The 20143-nt window shown below is 42.9% G+C and overlaps 2 protein-coding genes across 2 annotated transcripts; one reads left to right on the top strand and one right to left on the bottom strand.

Moving 5' to 3' along the window:
• Positions 1 to 3505: 3505 nt before the first annotated feature.
• On the bottom strand, positions 3506 to 4510 carry LOC134405412 (olfactory receptor 14I1-like). The gene has a single exon (XM_063136657.1). The coding sequence runs from the start codon at positions 4463 to 4465 to the stop codon at positions 3506 to 3508; it is 960 nt and encodes a 319-aa protein (XP_062992727.1). The 5' UTR covers positions 4466 to 4510.
• Positions 4511 to 18956: 14446 nt separating this feature from the next.
• On the top strand, positions 18957 to 19874 carry LOC134406061 (olfactory receptor 14A16-like). The gene has a single exon (XM_063137308.1). The coding sequence runs from the start codon at positions 18957 to 18959 to the stop codon at positions 19872 to 19874; it is 918 nt and encodes a 305-aa protein (XP_062993378.1).
• The last annotated feature ends 269 nt before the right edge of the window (positions 19875 to 20143 follow it).

The following is a 20143-nucleotide window of genomic DNA, read 5'->3' as shown; positions in this document are numbered from 1 at the left end:
AGCTGAGTTTGTTGCAGTTTTTGTCACGGACTTTTGCGTTCGGGTGTACTTACTGTATGCAGAAAGTGTTTTTAATAAACAACACCTCCCTACAAAAAATCTAAACTTGCTTTTTCACAAAACACAGATGTGACTTTATATACCCATCTATTTTATGGTCACATGAATTTTATATTTATATGTATATTTTATATTTGCCTTGAAGAGCTCCTTTGTAGTTCTGACTGGCTATAACTAAAACCTAGAGTGGATTCACCACCCCACTGACATCAGAGTCACAAGCCACTGCTGGATTTAGCATGTCTCGCTCCTGTAGAGTGACCATATTCAAAGGAGTACAGGGCTCCTGTATCTTTAACAGTTGCATAGAAAAGGGGGTTGGACTGGATGGCCTCGTAGGCCCTTTCCAACTCTGCTATTCTATGATTCTATGATTGGGGTAGTTTATGCTCTCTCTCTCACTCTCACACACACACTCAAACCCAAATATGTGCCAGTGTAGTGCAATGGTTAGAGTGCTGGGCAGGTTCTAGTCCCCACTTGATCATGAAGCTCAGTGGGTAACTTTGGGCCAATCACTGACTCTCAGCCTCACCTACCTCACAGGGTTGTTGTGGCTATTAAATGAACAAGAGGAGAACTATGTAAGCCACCTATGTAAACCATGTACCAGCCTCTGATACAAAAGTTTATAATCCAAAGCCAATGAGCATCCACACACTGTCTAGCCTTTGACTCCTTCTCTTCTTCTGCTACAGTCTGTGCTTATAAATTCAACAGGTACAGCTTTCCTATCATGGAGGTGCAATATAGAAAAGATCACACCTATTGGATTTCTGTCTGTCAAGCTACACAGAGAGGCTGTAAGGAAAACAGCTTCACACATCTGTACAATTCTCTAAGCATCTGGATTTTATTTATACATCACCATAATTTGTTTTATTTTTGAGTTCTTTAGAAAGGATTTTTTGCCAAGGAATACCCACACACACACCCGGTCCTGGCCTCGCGCCGCTGCTGCAGTAGGCAGCGGCGAAGGCCAGGGAATCACACACACACACACACACACACACACACACACTCCAGTGGCGCGGCGCTTCCCTGGCCTCGCCGCCGCACACACACACACCCGCACTCACACTCACCTCCTTCCTCATCGCAGGCCTGGTGGGAAATGGAGTTTCCAGCATAACAGGAAGTGATGCAAAGGCCTATTGCGTCACTTCCTCTTACGCTTCAAACTCCATTTCCCACCAGGCCTGCGACAAGGAAGGAGGTAAGCACCTCCTCTCCCCCCCCCCGGCTAGGCCCACCCCACCCCCCAACATCCCCCCACCCCCAGCCGCACGGTGACTTACCTTCCTATTTCCTCCGTTCACCTCCCGGTCCAGGCTTCGAAGCCAGGACGGGGGGTTGAAGGCGGACACTTTAAAGCGCTGCACCTGGTGCAGCGCTTTAAAGTGTCCGCCTCCAACCCAAGCATCCTGTCTTCGAAGCCTGGAGTGGGGAGGAAGGTAAGCAAGCGCACGGATGCCCTCCCACCCAGCCAGGCCCGCCCTGGCCTACGCCATTGCCGCCACTCAACCTATGGCAACAGCAGCGAAGGCCAGGGAATCACCCACCCACCAGCGCGGCCCGGTCCCGGTCCCCAACACAACCCCCACCGGCGCGGCCCACCCTGGCCTGCCGCTGCCGCTCGAACAGCGGCAGCGGCGAAGGCCAGTAAATTCTCCCCCCCCCATCGCGGCCCGGTCCGTCCCACAGGGCCCTGCCTGCCGCCGCCGTAGTTTGTACGGCGGTGGAGGCACGGCCCAGGGGATTTCCCCCCCAAACACCCGGTCCTGGCCTCCTGCATTCACTCCCCCACCCCGCACAACATCACTTACCGTCCTCCTCCACCATCCATTGCAAGATTAAATTTGGGCCATGGCTTTAAGCGGAAGTAAAGATCTTGGCCTTTACTTCCGCTTAAAGCCATGGTGTAAATTTAATCTTGTGACGGACGGTGGAGGAGGACGGTAAGTCTCCTCTTCCCCCCCTGGGCCTGGGACCGCCAGTTCCCCCCCATTACACCTGGGTCCGCCGCTGCACAAATGCAGCAGCGGCTCCAGGCAAGCCCCCTCACCCCACTTACCTGACCTGTTGGGGATGAGCGCCGGCCGCGCTCTCCCTGCTTCTCCCTCCTCCCTCTGGGGATTCTGATGCTCACGCGCATGCGTGAGCTTATCAGATTCCCCATAGGGAAACATTGGGTTTTTTAACAATTAATTAAAAATTGATGGAACGGTCTTTCGAAAAAAGAAAGGCCATTCCATCAATGGGATGAATAGGGGAATGCAATCCAACTAATGGATTGAATAGGGATGCTTCCTCTTTTGCGCTATAAGTGCGCAAAAAAACCCGTCGCCAACCCGGAAGTAAAACAAAGCAGATCGTGACAGACATACTTCCCCCCCCTTTTCTGCTTTAAACTCCCACCTAGCCCTCAATATTGCAGGAATCTCCCTGAAACGCGCAGGGAATGTAAAGCCAGCATTTCTTTCTGGCAGTACCGGGTTCAGAAAGATTACTGAAATATTTTTTATTTTAGGCTGCTAGGTTGACCCACCCCCCAGCAATTCCATTTAACATGGCGGAATGTTCATTTTACTGACGGCCCTTAACTACAGGGGATACTACCGTGTCCCCTGTAATGTGAATATATATATATATATATATATATATATATATATATATATATACACACACATACCACCCCATAGCCGAAGCTCTCTGGGCAGTTTACAAAGTTAAAAACAGTAAACATTAAAAACAAATATACAAGGTTTAAAAACAAAAAAAGCATAAAAACAACAGGATCCTTGTAAAAACAGCTATTCTGGGGTCAGTTAGAAACAAACAAACTCAGTACATGTTAACTGCCTGGGAGAAGAGAAGGGTCTTAACCTGGCACCGACAAGATAACAACGTTGTTGCCAGGTGAGCCTCATCAGGGAGATAATTCCATAATTGGGGGGGGCACCACTGAGAAGGCCCTCTCCCTTGTTGCCATCCTCTGAGCTTCCCTCAGAGTAGGCACTCGGAGGAGGACCTTAGACATAGAGTGCAGTGAACGGGTAGGTTCATGTCGGTTGAGGTGTTCCAACAGGTATTGTGGTCCCTAGCCATGTAAGGTTTTATAGGTTAAAACCATCACCTTGAATTGGACTCAGAAATGTATAAGCAGCCAATGCAGGTGGGCCAGAATCGGTCTTATATGTTCAAACCTTCTGGTTTTGGTTATAAATCTGGCTGCTGCATTTTGTATATATTGTAACAGATAATTTTGTAATAGATATAATAGTATCACTGATTTCCTATGAGGGGAAGAGGGGAGGGATAATTATGATTGCATGTATTTGTATTTGTATTTCTGTTTATTATTTCTGTATGTTATAGAAAAAAGTAATTAGCATCAATGAGTTTCATCAACATACTTATAATAATTATTACAAGCGAAGAAAATTCACCTGTGCAGAAGAAGACTGGAGAAGATATTCATACATGGGTGTCTCAGACCTAACAACTTCGACAGAGCATTTTTTATCTCTTTGTTTCTCATGCTATAGATTATTGGGTTTATGAAGGGTGGGAACACGGAATATATCATGGTAAATGCTATATCTAGATGTGATGGTGTCTTAGAGTTGAGCCCGAGGTAAGCAAAGGATACAGTAAATAAAAATATGCTGAGGACAATGAGGTGGGGTAGGCAAGTTGAGAAAGCTTTTTTTCTTCCCTGAATGGTAGGGATTTTTCTAACAGCACTGAAAATGTGTGTATAGCTTACCACAATGAGGATAAAGCAGCCTAACGCAACAATAAAACTCAGTACAACAACTCCAGTTTCAATTAGGTATAAATCAGAGCAGGCAAGCTTCAGTAAATGGGGGATTTCACAGAAGAACTGGTCGACAACATTGGAGCAGAAAGTGTTTGAAAAAGTCCCACCAGTGTGCAGGAATGCATAGAGAAAGCTACTGATCCATACAATGGCAATTATTTCTTTGCAGGATCTCATGCTTATTACCGTTTCATAGTGTAATGGGTTGCAAATGGCAACATACCGGTCATATGCCATGGCTGTAAGGAGGGCAAAATCAGATCCTATAAAGAATACAAACAAAAGAACTTGAGCAACACATCCAGAATATGAAATGTGTCTGATATCCATGAGGGAATTAAAGATAGATTTGGGAATAGTGACTGAAACTGAACCTATGTCCTGCACAGCCAAGGTCATCAGGAAGAAGTACATGGGGGTGTGAAGATGATGATCAAATGCTACAGCAGAGATGATGAGAAGATTCCCAGACAAAATTGCCAGGTATAATACCAGGAACAAAAAGAAGTGTAGAATCTGCAGTTCCCGGATTGATGAGAATTCAAGGAGCAGAAATTCAGTGATGGCAGATTGGTTATCCATTTTTTCACTTTTTACCAAGATGCATGCCACCTCTAGAATAAAACAGATGGTAAATGTTATAATTACAATATCTAGAATTCAGATATTGCTTCAGCTGGCATATCAGCCAAAATTGGTAGAACATATTTCTGAACATAAAGGGGACTTGAACCCCCAGTGACAATACTTGAACAATAAACACATCTATACAGCAAACTTGATCATTTCAGGACAGTGGAACCTATTCTAAAACATCCCACCTCTGACATCCATGGACTTCCCATGAAGAGTACCTTTGGGTTGTATGAATCACCCTTTATTCACCTTCATCCAATCCATTACCATGCCCAAGTCCTGTCTGGCAATAAGTCAACCCCAAACTATGGACAACATCTCCAATTGTTTTCAAAAGCATTGATGAAACAATGCAATATTGTGGGTTCTGAAAGCACATCTGCTCCCAGTTGAGCAATGTTATCCCAGCACCATATTCTAGAGTCACCCCACCACCACCAGAAATAGAACCATCACTATGTGATGCCTCTTACACCCAACTCACAGAGCCTATCCATAAACATACCATGATCAATGCCATGTAAAAGGTGCAGGAGAACCCACATTCCCCTAGAAAAAACACATCTGATGTTCTTCATGCTTCAGGCCTTGATCCAGAATGTTCAGTTGATCCACATCTGGGTTCTTCCATTGTTTACTCTTATACATTTCCCCCTTTACTATTTACTGAACGTTTGTGGGAATATAGCAGTTGGAGGGGGGGGATTTTCAACAGAAAACTGGCAACAAACCCCAATTGAGTTCAAGAGCCTATCCTAGCAGCTTTTTCTCCAAAATAAAATTTCCCAGGTCAAAGGTAGGTTTTTTTTTAAAAAAAAAATGTAAACAATGGCCCTGTTTTACCAGCATAATAACATGATTTTCATGATGCAGCCTCTCTCTTCATGATGCCGCCTCTATCTCAAAGCTAGGGGTGGAGTTGGGTAATTCCAATGCGGAGCAGGGAGTGCAGGGTTTCTGGGTAGCCATCTGGGGAGTGGAGCCACTCCCACCTTGTTACTGGTGGAAGGTGACCAATTGCAAGTTGCCTTCCACCGGGCACTTCCCTTTCATGACTCCATTGCAACTCTAGAGTGACTCAAGGGGCTGTCTTGATGCTGCCTTGTGTGTCCTCACCCAACTCTGCAGAAAAAAGTTGGGTTAAGTTCCAGGGTGGGTGCACGATTGCTACCACACACACACACACACACACACACACACACACACACATACCTGGGGCTTTCCAAGCATTTAGACAGCCCCAAAATTAACTTGGAAAAAAGAAGGGTTTTGTTGGCATGATAGAGGCATACACAATTATACATAGTGTGAAGAATGTGGATAGGGAGACATTTTTCTCCCTCTTTCATAATACTAGAACCCAGGAAACCCATAAAGGTAATACTAGAACCCAGGGAACTCATAAAGGTAATTAATGGGAGATTCAGGAAAGATAAAAGGGCAGTATGTAATTAATCTATGGAATATACTACAACAAGATGTATTGATGGTTACAATTTGGATGGCTTTAAAAAGGGATTAGACAAATTCAGGAAGGAGAAGGCTATGAATGGCTAACCCTGATGGCTATGTGCTAGGTCCAGTTGTATGCCTATGTACACTAGTTGTTGGGGAACATGGGCATGGGGGTGCTGTGTCTTGCTTGTGGGTTCCCAGGTGACAGCTGGTTGGCCTCTGTGTGAACATGATGCTGGATTAAATGGACCCTTGGTCTGTTCCAGCATGGCTCTTCTTAGATTTATATGAAAGAGTGAAAAGGTTTGTATTCCTCCTCACTTACTTTCACATGAAATATAATTTTATTCTGTAATAAAGCTAGAACATTAAAATAAAAGTATAACAAAAAATAAATAAAAGAAAAACATATACTATATTATAACCAGATCACTAAAGAAATGAAGAAACTTTGTAACTGAAATTAATTCTTAATCTGTAGCTGAGATACTTGCAGGATAGCCAAGGGGGTTGATAGGTGATGTGATTTCTCAAACTCCCAACCTCTGGCATCCCCGTATTGTCTTGAAATGATAGCACACACTGTTTTATTTGATTGATCACAAGGTTAATAGATTCAGATTATTTCTACAGAAATATTATATAATGTAAAAAGAAGGGTATGATCCAACCAATGCTTAGCACTTAGCTTAAGTTTAAGCTAATCTCAGCGAAATCAATGGGATTTAAATGTGTTGAACTTCAAACTGAATTTTCCTTTTTTAAAACGTCCCTTATTATCTTATTTCTTTATTGAATTTTTTTAGCTGTCCAGTAGTGGAACTTATCTGAGCAGAATTAAAGAACACAATACCTTCAAAGCAAACAGAACAAGCAACAATAAACATCACAGGCCACAGCTAGACCTAAGGTTTATCCTGGGATCATCCAGGGTTTACCCCTGCCTGAGCACTGGATCCCCTGTGTGTCACCTAGATGAACAGATTTGACCCCTGGATGATCCAGGGATAAACCTTAGGTCTAGCTATGGCCACAGTAAAACAAAGACTATTAAATGAGAAAGCAGCCATGAAATCTAAAATACAAAATAACTTTAATTATTATATTCAGTATGTACTAGATTCTAAACTGTAGAAGTAGAACATCTCTAGCATATTTTTTTTATATTTTTATGTATTGTGGTGTTTTTGTTGCTCATGTTCACATTTTCACAACATGAAATTTCACTTTTTCACAGTATCCACACGTAGGAGCGGGTGGCCGTAGCTAGACCTAAGGTTTATCCCAGGATCGTCCTGGGGTCAAACCTGTGCAACACAGGGCATCCAGCGCTCAGGCAGGGATGAACCCAGGATGATCCTGGGATATACCTTAGGTCTAGCTGCAGCATAAGTTTCATCAAGCCATGTTTGAGAGATGCATAGCACAAACTTGGGGAAACTGTATGCTTTAATCATTATTACTTGAGTAGGATTTTGGTATCTATTTTCACATTTAGTTGAACCCTAGAAAGTGGCATTTTTTATTGCACCGTACTAATTTTAACAAAATGAATGCATTATAGGTTTTATTAGCACAGTGCTTTACAAGTTTATAAGGGCAGGCCTCCACATTAAAACAGAATAATAACATCAGTAAAGAAAAGTATGTGAACTGCCCAGAAAGCTTTGGCTATTGGGTACGGAAATGTAACACATGAATGATTGAAGCATGTGAATGCCAACAAGGTTTTCTGTGATAGGAACAGCACCCAGGTTGATACCAGAAAATTTGAGCGGAATACAAAACTTCACCAGTGTAATGGAATCTTGCTGGGAAAGTCTTCAATCACTTTTGAATAATAAAAAAATCACCTTCAATTATGAGAGACACCCTACTTCTCTTAGAATCATTGTCATGTTCAGGAAAGGAAAGGAAAGAAAGAAATACCAAACATTAATACAATAATAATAATAATAATAATAATAATAATAATAATAATAATAATGGAAGGGGATCAACCTCCAGTATAAGCGACACACTCCTTCCCTTAGTATCATTGTCATGTTCAGGAAAAGAGAGAAATGAAGTGAGAAACATATAAGGAAAACCACCATAAAAAAATTATAGGCCAAGTGAAGACAATATGAGAACTGCCAAGCTGAATGCACCCGTTAAAGGGAAAAAATATGGCATTCCATAAGCAAAAATGGAGTATCCAGGATCTGGCAAATCAGAAGACATTTTTCAAGCAGCTGGCAAGTCACAGTGCTTGTTGATGGGTTGCTTTTGGCTTGGTGCATCATACGTTATGTATATTTGGGCTAGGTCTACACCAAACAGGATGTAACGTTTTGAAAGCATTTTGAAAACAATATATGGAATGTGTCCTGGGCCCTAACAGTTGTCAATACTGTTATAAATTGTTATAAAGCAGTAGTGTAGTTCCTCCCCTGGTGTACAAGATATATGCTCCAGGAGAGATGGTATAGCCTCCATAAACTGATTATTTTATTCTACGTATATGTAACATAGCAATAGTGTCTGCACTGAGCCCTTAGAAAATCAACCAGGTGACTGCTAAATTTATAAAAATATAAATAACTTACTCGTTTCTTCGTGGTAATTATGTCATTGTACACCAGTTGCTGGGAAACATGGGTGGGAGGGTTCCGTTGCGCTTGTATCCTGCTTGTGGTTGACTATATGGACAGAATGCTGGATTAGCTGGACTCTTGGTCTGATCCAGTATGATTCTTCTTATGTTCTTTTAGTTCCAGATGCAATTTCTTCTCCAGCCACTTTAGCACATTGAGTATCATTCAAAAATCACCTGAAAGTTTTATTAATAAATAAATACATACATACATAACACCTCTCCTTTCTTTTTAAGACACTCAAATGCTTTGCCTGCCTTCTGTTATGAAGCTATTTCATGGGGCAGAAAAGTATTAATATAGGTTTTGTTTTCCTGCAGCCTTGGTCTCAGGGGTGCAACAAAGGACTTGAACTACATTTCTGGATGTTTTCTCTCAGGAGTCCATCACAGGTTAGAAATGGACTCCTGAGAGAAAATACATTTGCTAATAGTAGTACCCAGAGACTGGAAAGTGCTAACTTCTTGTCAATCACAATTTCAAACATTTTTTGCAAGTACATCACAGGATATCTCTATTTGAAAATATTTATGTACGACATGGGAACTAAATAATTTTTGAAGTTTAAGATAAGAAGAATTGATGTAAACTATGACATCATTTAAATTTCAAGTAAATAAATGATATCTTCCTGAGGCTGGTGATACATTAGCAGCTCTTGCTTTTACATAACTTTTAAATGAATAACACAAATGTGGCAATATATATATATGAGAGCAGTCAGTTCTGATGGATATAGAATGATCATGACTGCGGTCTTGTAAAAATTATCTAGAAGCTCCTGATGAAGGATCTCCGGATCCAAAACGTTGAGTGTTGTACAAGTTTGGTTGAAAGTTTTTTTGAACATTTTTATATTTTTTATATTTCTGATAAAAATAAAGAAATTTCTTTTGACATTTCATAGCACCAGAGCTAGTAGCCTCTTTTTCTTATAGCCTTTTCATGGGTCTTTTCCCCTCTTTTTCCTCATTTATACTGATTGACCTAGTCAAGCAGATGATTATCTAGCTGACAATGATATTTCTTCCTCCTCTTGCCAAAAACTAGGATTTTAGTTTTATCATAGTTGGCCTGAAGCGCTTCCCTTGTACAGGAGAATGGTGTCATCTGCATATAGTAACACCAAGATAATCCTGTCCTTTAAATGCGGTGGGGCAATATCAGGGCTAGATGGAGGGCTCAGTCCAGGAGCCTCCCTGCATCTACTCCATTGCAACATGAATCCTCCTCTTGCCTGCATCATGCAACTGTGTCAGTTTGAAGGAGGAATGGTAGATGCCATTGTTTATTTGGCCATTAGATACCTGTCTGTCAGTCAAGCAGGTAGTAGCAATGATAAGGACGAGAAAGAGAAGGTGCTGGTGACGGTGCTAGTATTTTGTCCAAGGGCCTTCCAAAACCTATAATTAGCACTGAATGCAAATCTGTGGGTTGTGCACCACTGCACTAGAGCAATTTTTAAGTGATGAAATTTGGGGAACATTTATACATAAAATGTTATGGTATATAGAATGCAGTAGTCATGTCCAAAATATTTTAAAGCACAATTCTATACATTCTTACTTTAGGTTAATCCCCATGGAACTCAGCAGGGTTTAATTGTGGGGTGTAGGTAGATAAATAATGAGACAGACAACAATAGCTGGGTTTAAAGTAGGGGTGTGCACGGACCCCCCACTCCGCTTCACTTGCAGATCCGCCATTTTTCGGATCGGGCCGCTCCGCCCCGCCCCCGCTCCGCCCACTTCCGCTCCACTCCGCTCGGAGCTCCGGATCCCCCCCATAGGCTTGCATTGAAAGCTAAAAAATTATACAACTTTTTTTCTGTTCAAGTTAGAAACCTCACGTTTGGCACCATGACACCTCATGGGGGTATACACACGCACGCCAAGTTTCAAAACAATCCCATCATCCCCTGATTTTTGGGGAATTTTTGAAAATCGGGCACCCCATTCACACCCCTTTCCATAGCTCTGTCAATTTGCACGTTAGAAACCTCAAACTCGCCACCATGAAAGCTTATCCAGGGATACATACACACGCTGAGACTCAAGGCAGTCCCATCATCCCCTGATTTTTGGGGAATTTATGAAAATCCAACACCCCTTTCCATAGCTCCGTCAATTTTGCACGTTAAAAAAAACCCTCAAACTCACCACCATGAAAGCTTATCCAGGGATACATACGCACGCCGAGACTCAAGGCAGTCCCATCATCCCCTGTTTTTTGGCGGGGCTTTAACTTCCAAAACTCCAAGTGAGCGCAGGAAGGACTTCTCCCCTGAGTCAAAGCCACACACACACATCATCCCTGTGAGGTGGGCAGGGGAGGAGGGAGGGAAGGCAGGCAGGCATGCAGCTGGCATTTCTGGGGGCATAAGGAAGTGAGCCAAGGATAAGCCAGTAATGCATATAAAATGGAATAAATCAATCAATAAACAAAGGAGGGGTGGAATTAAAAGCAGCAGTGTTGCTCAATAAACAGCAAGAAGATTTTTTTAAAAAAGGCTATATCTGTCTTTTACCAGCAATAGGGGGACGTGCCCGGGGGAGGGGGAAGCAGCTGCCAGTTCAACTCAAGACAGCCACCAACAGCTCTGAGATTAAGAAGTAAACGCTCACTTCAACTCATAACAGGCATCGCTCCACCACTAAAAAGTGAACATTCACTTCAACTCATGATAGGCATTGCTCCACCGTTTTACTCTCTTTGGAAGGCTCTAATGGCCTTCCAGTGCAGGAGAGAGTGGGGGCACGTCCACAATGAGATGCCCTAGGGGAGCTCATCCCCTTGCACCACATCTTTTCAGTTGTTCCCCAAAGTTAGGGTGGGGAGCAGTGCTGTGTTTCTATCTCTTATTCTTGGCTTAGTATATGATTTCAGGTTGTGTTTGTGCATTTGGTGGGGCTACTGTGTTAAAAAACACGGGGAAAAGCCCGTTCAGATGAAGAAAGAGAAGTTTCCCAGAATCCCAAGTTACCTGTTTTGCCTATGCCCTCCTCTAACTTTGGGATCATCATGACCGGGAGCTGACTCTGCCCCTCAGCCTTTTGAAAAAGGTATTTTTCCTGCCGATTTTTTAAAAACTTCTAGCGTGCGACCCGTACGACGCAGAAAGTTGAGAGTAGTCTCAAAATGACCCCCATCCACGACTCTCTGTGCACAAGAATTTTCAGAACGATAGCTTAAACCCCCCCCCCAGTTATCCCCGATTCTTTCCCTCAATGCAATCCTATGGGCGAAAAGCCGAAAACGCCGTTTGAGCCGCGCGGTTGACCCGATTTTCAAAAAATATAGCACGCGACCCACACGACGCAGAGAGGTGAGAGTGGTCTCAAAATGACCCCCATCCACGACTCTCTGAGCACAAGAATTTCCAGAACGATAGCTTCAAAAACAACCTAGTTATGCGCGATTATTTGCCGCAATGCAATCCTATGGCGAAATGTTTTCAAGATGGCGACCGGAGCGCTCCGCCTGAACTAGGAGCTCCGAAAAATGGTCGCTTCTCTTCGCCTTGCTTCTAGGGGTCCGCGGTCCGCTCCTACTCCGCCTCTGGGTAAGGTGGAGCAGGCCAATCCGCTACTGCTTCTACGCTCCTAATCGGAGCGGATCACACCCCTAGTTTAAAGAGGGACACATATTTATTTAGCGATCTGCAAAGCGGATTGAAAACCTTATCGGGCATCCAGTATGGTCTGCTTACAGGCCCCTGAGGTCAGGTAAGACATTCATGGCCTGTGAGCAGGCGCTGCACCAATCATCTTCCCACAGGCCTCCCCTTGTGGGGTAGGGGAGCCTTCCTTTGTCACCCCCAACTCAGACCACCCGGTTCAGAGTGGGTGAGTAGGGTTGGCCCCAAATGTAAGACTTATCTCGCTAGCTAGGCCGCTAAGCTCAAAGCTGGGAGCTTCGGACTTACCAGTCACATTGAACAGCGCCTGAGAATGCTCACCAATTCACAATCTTTCTGGATGCCTGTACCTAGCGCCAAATAAAATGTGACCAAATTAAAGCAGATTAACCTATTTAATACTCCCAAACTGTCTTACAGTGTGGAGTAGGTGAAAAAACTCATGTACAATTCAGTATATGAGTAAAAAAATCCTACTCGGCCCCGTAAAAGGCAACCAGCAAGCCTACACTGTCTACAAAGAGGGAGGGAGGGAGCTGCTCAGCAAAAGAGGAAGTGGGAAGGGGTGAGCCACCTTTTAAAGCCTCAACCTCCCCTCCCCACCTCGAGTGTCCGACGTCCCCTTCCAATGGCAGGAAAGCACATCTTGTTCCTCCACCCCACCCACAAAGCTTCCCCACACCCAGGCAAGGTCGGGCGTGGCAGAATAGCCATTCTGAATAGATCTGCATAAAGTGACACTGTAAGGGATGCATAACTAGTAATGTTGTGCTGAATTATCGCACTTGACCCTTTAAAAAAAACCATGAATAAAATTAAAATTTATTTATTTATTTATTTATTACATTTCTATTCTACCCAATAGCTGGAGCTCTCTGGGCGGTTCACAAAAAGGCGCAACAGGCTAATATCCCTCATGAGTAATCCTACTTGTACCAAAGTTCAGCTCATTTGTTACACAATACAGGTTTGGGCTCTTCAAGAAATATGAAGCAAAACAATTAGACTTTATAAGATTGCTTTTGTTTCTTCTACTTAGCTACAGTATGCTCGACTCTTGAGAATACTCCCAAGTCCCAAAGAGATGTTAATAAATGTTAATCTGCAAGTATTTTCTAGCATCAGTTGCAGATTTCATTGCTGTCTCACAAGACAGAGTGTTTGTCGATATGGTCTTCTAGAGTAGATAGAGAAGAATTTTGCACAAAGAGCAAAAGAACTCTTCGAATGAAACTAGTAAGTATTCATTTCACTGTTCCATGATTAATTTATTGTTTCTCCACTCCTCACCCTATTCAGCTGTGTAGAACAGAGAATTGGAGCACGAGCTGTGAGTTGGAAAGATCCTGGATCAAACTCATAGCTTTAAACTGATCTAACTTACTTGGTTGTTGTAAGGATAACTGAGATAATGTATGAGAAGTGATCTTAACACAAATATATTTGGAAGTTGAATTTTAAAAATGATGATGATGGGAAAACACTTGTAATCAGCAAGTTTTATATATTCATATATGGTAGTCATGTCCTGCTGTTTTATATTTTTGGTACCTGATATTTTCAGAAATGCTAAACATTACCCATCAAATAAGATATGTCACAGCAGAAATCCTTCTCTTAACAATATGGGAAGAACAAAATGCAAAAGTAGCATCTGATGGATTAATTGAATTTATGCTGATAGCAGTTCACAGGACCATAGCTAAAACCTGGAAAACTAACACTGAGGTCTTGATACGTGCATCCATAGGAGGGAAAAAATGTTGTATCAACTTAAATGAGCTAAAGTAAAAATATTTGATACAACATTATTTTATTTCATACAAATCAGGGATTTGCAGCAATATCTATCAAAGCCATTCCACAGATTCAGGAAAACAGATTATAATTAACTGTTATGAAAAATCATAATGAAAATCTACAAGCAGCCAATGGATTCCACCCATATTTTTGCCTGAAAAGGGGGCACATAGGTACTCTCTGTTAACAAGTAGTTTTAAATGTTGTATGTATTTGGAAAATTAATAAAATCTAAAAAGCAAACACAAAATACCACCACTATTACCTTTTAAAAAATAATTTAAAAAATCCTCTTCCACTTTTTTTGGTCACCATACTTCCAGTCATATTTATCAATGTAGCTAGAGTGGCATAAAACAAAATACAAAAAATGGGGAGAAAGTGAAAATGTTTAATAAAAAACAACAACAACATGTTTTTATCTTATTTTATTGTATCAGTCTTAAGGCACAAACTTAAGCATGTTTAGACAGAAATAAGACCTACAACACCCAACATTCCCCAGCCAGCATGGCTTCTTGGAGAATGCTTGGAGTTGTAGACATTTAAACAGAAATACAGCTGCAGGTACATGTGTCTGTTAGAAAGGCACTATGAAGGAAGGCAGTATATCTAGGGGGTGTGTGCCCATATGCTCTATTAAACCTGTAGTGGCTGTGCCATGTCTCTGCATTGTTTAAATGATGCAGCCGTCAACTCGCAGCCACATCAGGATTACCCACCAACCCCAACCCCAAAACTGTGTGTTTTCAAAGTGTCCATTTATTGCAACTTTTACCTTTGATCTGGGTTATCCAGTGGACATAGCTTGTTCTTTACTGCTGCCAGCCTGGAGTGCCTGGCTGTTTCTGTGTAAATGATAAAACTGTGTGGGGAGAGCAAGTGGGGGGTGGGCATGAAACATGCCAAAGTTGAAGGGACATGGGCCCATGCCCCCAGTCTCCTTCTGGGCATGGGCAAGAGGGTGCTTGGGGGTCAGGGTGCTGCTGTTTGCAGCTGCATGAGAAGCTACTAGGAGAGAAAGAGGAAGTGGCCGGCAGGATGGAAGATGTTGGGGAAGCAGCTGGGCTGGGAAGTGCTCCTGCTAAACTTCCCCCTTCCCCCAAGTGGGGGAGGAGAGACAAGAATTTCTGAGCTCCATCTATATTTATCGATTTAGCCTCACAGCAGGAACACAGAGGACCTTTGAACTGATCCGCTTCCAATGCAATGTCGTATAGACACCCCCTTGGTCTGGTGGGGATGACCATTAATGAGGAAATATTGGCAAAGTATTATTAACATGGTCAGTATTCTAACAGTCCACATTAGACCAGACAGCCCTGAAGTGTTACTATTGCGCTATATTGCAAGGTGTGTAATGTGCAAAGTGCATGACCTAATTCAGCTAACGCTGGCTGTGACAAAATATTTCTCGCTACAATGTCAAAAGAAGATAATGTTCTAACATAAAGTGCTTGTTAGGGAAATGGATGGGAAAATGTCATGACTTACTGTATATAGGCCCAGAACTAATGATAATCAAATGAAAGTTGTTTAACTTTCAAAAGAACTTTAAACTTTCAAAAGAAAGTTGCATTTCTTTTGATATGGGGATATTGGGGTTATTTCTTTTGTTTACATAATATTCTAGTAAATGTGGAGAAATACTTAAATACATAAAATCTTGCAGTGGAAATTCTTGTCTGGATCTCCCCTTCTTTCTTTGTGGACATAGGTGTGTGTGTGTCTTTTAAATGTCAGTTACAGAACAATCCTATGCATGTTATCTTAGAAGTAAGTCCTGATTAGTTCATTGGGACTTTCTCCCATTTAAGTGCATATAGGACTGCAGTCTAATCTTCTAGTTGTAGTAAAGATTGTACTAGCAACTGGATATCAAAATGGGTTAATACTGCAGTACTTTCAAGTATACTGCCATTTTTACTGTCCCCTTATGGGAGGGGGGAGGGCATCAGCACAGAAGCATGCCTGTGAGATCTCAGTGCAAAAAAAAAAAAAAAAAAAAAAAGGATTTTGATACCCTTGCAAATTGCATCAGATATCTGCTGGTGGACATCGTAATACATAAGAAAAAAAAGAAAGGTGGAGACTGAAGATTGAAGCAAACTGTTCATGTACAGCAGCCTTTAAAAAGTACAGAAACCAGGAATATAGGAATACCTAATGGCTTCCATTCTGCTCCAGAATCTTTCACACACTTTGGCCACAGCTAGACCTAAGGTTTATCCTGGGATTATCCTGGGTGCCCCCCTGCCTGAGCACTGGATCCCCTGTGTGTCACCTAGATGAACAGGTTTGACCCCTGGACAATCCAGGGATAAACCTTAGGTCTAGCTATGGCCTCCTTGTCCTTATCTTCCAACCCCTCCATGGCTCTGCTTTCTGGTGTTATAGCCTGAGACATCCCTGCCTGCATTCTTTGCTCCTCCATTTCTATCACCTTCCACCTTCTGAAGATCTCCTTCTCCCTCGAAAGGCTCCATCCTTTGTCCCTTGCTGTCCCACAGGTTTGGAACTGCCTCCCAAAACACCTTTGTGATGCCTCCTCTTTTCCTTTCTTTCAATTTCTCCTCAAAACCCACCTTTTTCATGTTGCATTTGGCACAGCTTCCTAGTTCCCATGCCCCACTGCAACAGTCTGTAATGGTTAAGCACCTAGTGCTGAAAAAAAACCCCTCCCTATTCCTTCACTCTGTATCCCTACCTCCACTCCCCCCCGCCGCTTCTTCTGTTGATTCAAGTTTGTCAAATTTTAGACTGCAAGATCCTTGGAGCACAGACTTCTCTTGTGCGCTTTAAAGTGCCATGTGCACCAATGGCACATCATCATCATCATCATCATCATCATCATTGCTTAAAGAAGCATGGAGGGTAATGCATTTGTGGTGCCCTGCAAACAATTCAGAACCCCAATCTCTGGGGAGAAAAAGGGATGGAGTTTTTTTAAAAAAAATATGAAATGAAATTATAGCATGACCAAGGTGAGCCAGGTTACTTGCATTGCCAACTTCATTTGAGGACACAGTAGAACAATTGGCATTGTGAAGTATAGATGTTGCAAAGGGTCTTAATCTTTATGAGATAGAGAAGGAAACTGATGAAAGTGGTGCATGATCGAAGAAACTGCACCTAGAGTGGATTTACACAGAGTACTGAAGGCGCTTGCATGCGCCCCCAGTGCGCCCCCAAAGCGATTGTGTAGGTACTGCCCTGGAAGAGACGGAGGAAGAGGTGGAGGAGGAGGCGGCTGGGGAATCTGGCCGCGTCCTTGCTGCCGCCGCCCACCTCCCTGCCGTCCGGGTCGGAGAGCTCGGCGGAAGAAGGCGGGGTGGAGAGTGGACCTTTCGCCAGCAGCAGGAGGCCGGCGAGGAGGTGGGCGGCGGCAAGGACGTGGCCAGATTCCCCAGCCGCCGCCTCCGCCACTTCCACCGTCTCTTCCAGGGCAGTATCTACACAATCGCTTTGGGGGCGCACTGGGGGCGCATGCAAGCGCCTTCAGTACACTATGTAGATTTGCCCCTAGTCGAATTGCCTTCTTTCTGCAACTTTTGAAAATACAAAGACATGCTAACCCCTATGGTTGATGCTTGGTCATTAAACCTTTGAATTTTACTTGCTTAACATAGGAGTTTACTGAAATGTGATTATGTTGCTGTCCATAGCATCCTTCATAGTACCCTCTGCCATTGTGCTTCTCTTTCATATCGAATGTCCAGGATCATCTGTCTTGTTTGAACTGTTACAGCAATTTAAAAGGGTTAGAGTATGAAGTCTACTGCTTATTAGCCTTTATGAATCCCAATTCAAGCATACCCAAGAGTAGCTGGTTCTTTTTCACCTCATTGCATTAGAACATTAAATGAGTTTATATTAACAGTACTGCAGTTTAGGACTGCTGGATGATTTCATTTGCTCCACATTTTTAAGCAAACGGTTCCCATTTATTTTTCTGAGATGCAGCACAGAATGCAGTTATCCCTTGGATTGTGCCTTCTGAATGTTGTGTAGTTCTCAGCTCATAAATGTATACAAAATATGCATTATAGGGGGAAATGTGTACTATTTGAATGTGAATTTGTGTGGGTGGGTGTTCTACAGGCTGATGAGGAAATGAGGCAGATCACATGATAAGCTGACTAGGGCAGAATGTACACTACTGTTTAATATAAGTTTATAACACTTTTGAGAACTGTTAGGGTCCAGGAGGGAATCTACACATCGTACTGAAGGCGTTTGCGTGCGCCTCCAGTGCACCATCAAAACGATGGTGTAGATGGAGAAAGAAGAGACGGAGGAAGAGGCGGAGGAGGAGGAGGAAGCTGGGGAACCGGCCGCGTCCTTGCCACCGCCGCCGCCTCCCCTCCGGCCTCCTGCTGCCGGGGTAAGAGCCACCCAGGTCAGAGCTGGGTGGCTCTTACCCTGGCAGCAGGAGGCTGGCGGGGAGGCGGCGGCGGTGGCAAGGACGCGGCCGGTTCCCCAGCCTCCTCCTCCTCCGCCTCTTCTTCCATCTCTTCTTTCTCCATCTACACCATCGTTTTGATGGTGCACTGGAGGCGCACGCAAGTGCCTTCAGTACGACGTGTTATATCCTGCTTGGTGTAGATCTGGCCATGGACTAGAAATACAAAAATCCATTCATTCCTAGTTCTATGCAATAATGTTTACATCTTGTAAACATTAAAAAAAAAACACGTGGTTTTATCCTGGTTGTGCTTTTTATACTGTATTTTGTATTTGTGCTTTTAACCTGTTGGTTGTTTTATTATGGTTTTAATTTTTGTGAACCACCCAGAGAGCTTCGGCTATTGGGCGGTATAAAAATGTAATAAATAAATGAATATAAATAAATCTTTGTTCCATCTTCCTTCTAGAGAAGCTCCTGAAACATTAAATGGAGAGAGGGAGAATGTCCAACCAAACCTCGACGACAGATTTTCTGCTCTTGGAATTCTCCAGTGTCCGAGAACTACAGATTGCACAGTTCATTGTGTTCCTGTCACTTTATTTGGCTACAGTTGCAGGAAATCTTCTCATCATTTCTGCAGTAGCTCTTGATCATCGCCTTCACACCCCTATGTACTTCTTTCTGACAAACTTAGCTGTGACAGACCTTGGCTCTGTTTCTGTCACCGTACCCAAATCCATGGCAAATTCTCTCATGAATAGCAGGGAGATTTCTTATGTTGGATGTGTTACTCAGGTCTATCTCTTTCTGCTTTTTGCAGGATCAGATTATGCCCTCCTCACCATCATGGCACATGATCGGTATGTTGCTATTTGCAATCCACTACGCTATGAGGCAATTATGAACAAAGCAGCCTGCATCCAGATGGCAGCCAGTGCATGGCTAAGTGGTCTTCTCTATGCTGTATTGCACACTAGCTGCACCTTTGCCATGAAATTTTGTTCCAATAGTGTTAATCAGTTTTTCTGTGAGCTCCCTCAGCTGTTAAAGATCTCTTGCTCTAAGTTATACCTACTTGAAAATGCTTTTCTTGTTTTAAGTGTTACCGTAGCATTTGGTTGCTTTATCTTTATAGTAGCAACTTATGTGAAGATCTTCTCTACGGTGCTGAGAATGCCCGCATCACAAGGAAGGCAAAAGGCTTTCTCTACTTGCCTTCCCCACCTCATTGTTTTCTCCATGCTCCTTTTCACTGGAACACTTGTCTACCTGAGACCTATACCTCATGTCTCCTCACATACAAATATGTCTTTTGCGGTCATATACTCTGTGGTTCCACCCATGATGAATCCAGTGATCTATAGCATGAGGAATAAAGATATTAAGGTTGCCATGTCCAAACTATTAGGCTTGAAGTAGCTTTTGAAAAATGCATATCACGTCTTTCTACTCTAAACAAGGAATTATATTTAAAGCCATGGCAGTAATATTCCTGTATGAGCTTAAAGCACAGGAGTGAGTAACACTGACAACTCTAAATCGTACGCAATACAAAGTAGGGCAGCCAAAATGTAATCTTCTGTGTACTTTTGGTTCTTCTCTCTCTCTCTCTCTCTCTCTCTCTCTCTCTCTCTCTCTCTCTCTCTCTCTCTCTTTATTTGGGAAGAAGGCAAAACTAGGGATGGGCA

This window comes from Elgaria multicarinata, chromosome 11 (assembly GCF_023053635.1).
Source record: "Elgaria multicarinata webbii isolate HBS135686 ecotype San Diego chromosome 11, rElgMul1.1.pri, whole genome shotgun sequence".
Lineage (NCBI taxonomy): Eukaryota > Metazoa > Chordata > Lepidosauria > Squamata > Anguidae > Elgaria > Elgaria multicarinata.
The sequence above is the reverse complement of the archived record's forward strand: the minus strand, read 5'-3'. Positions and strand labels throughout refer to the sequence as shown.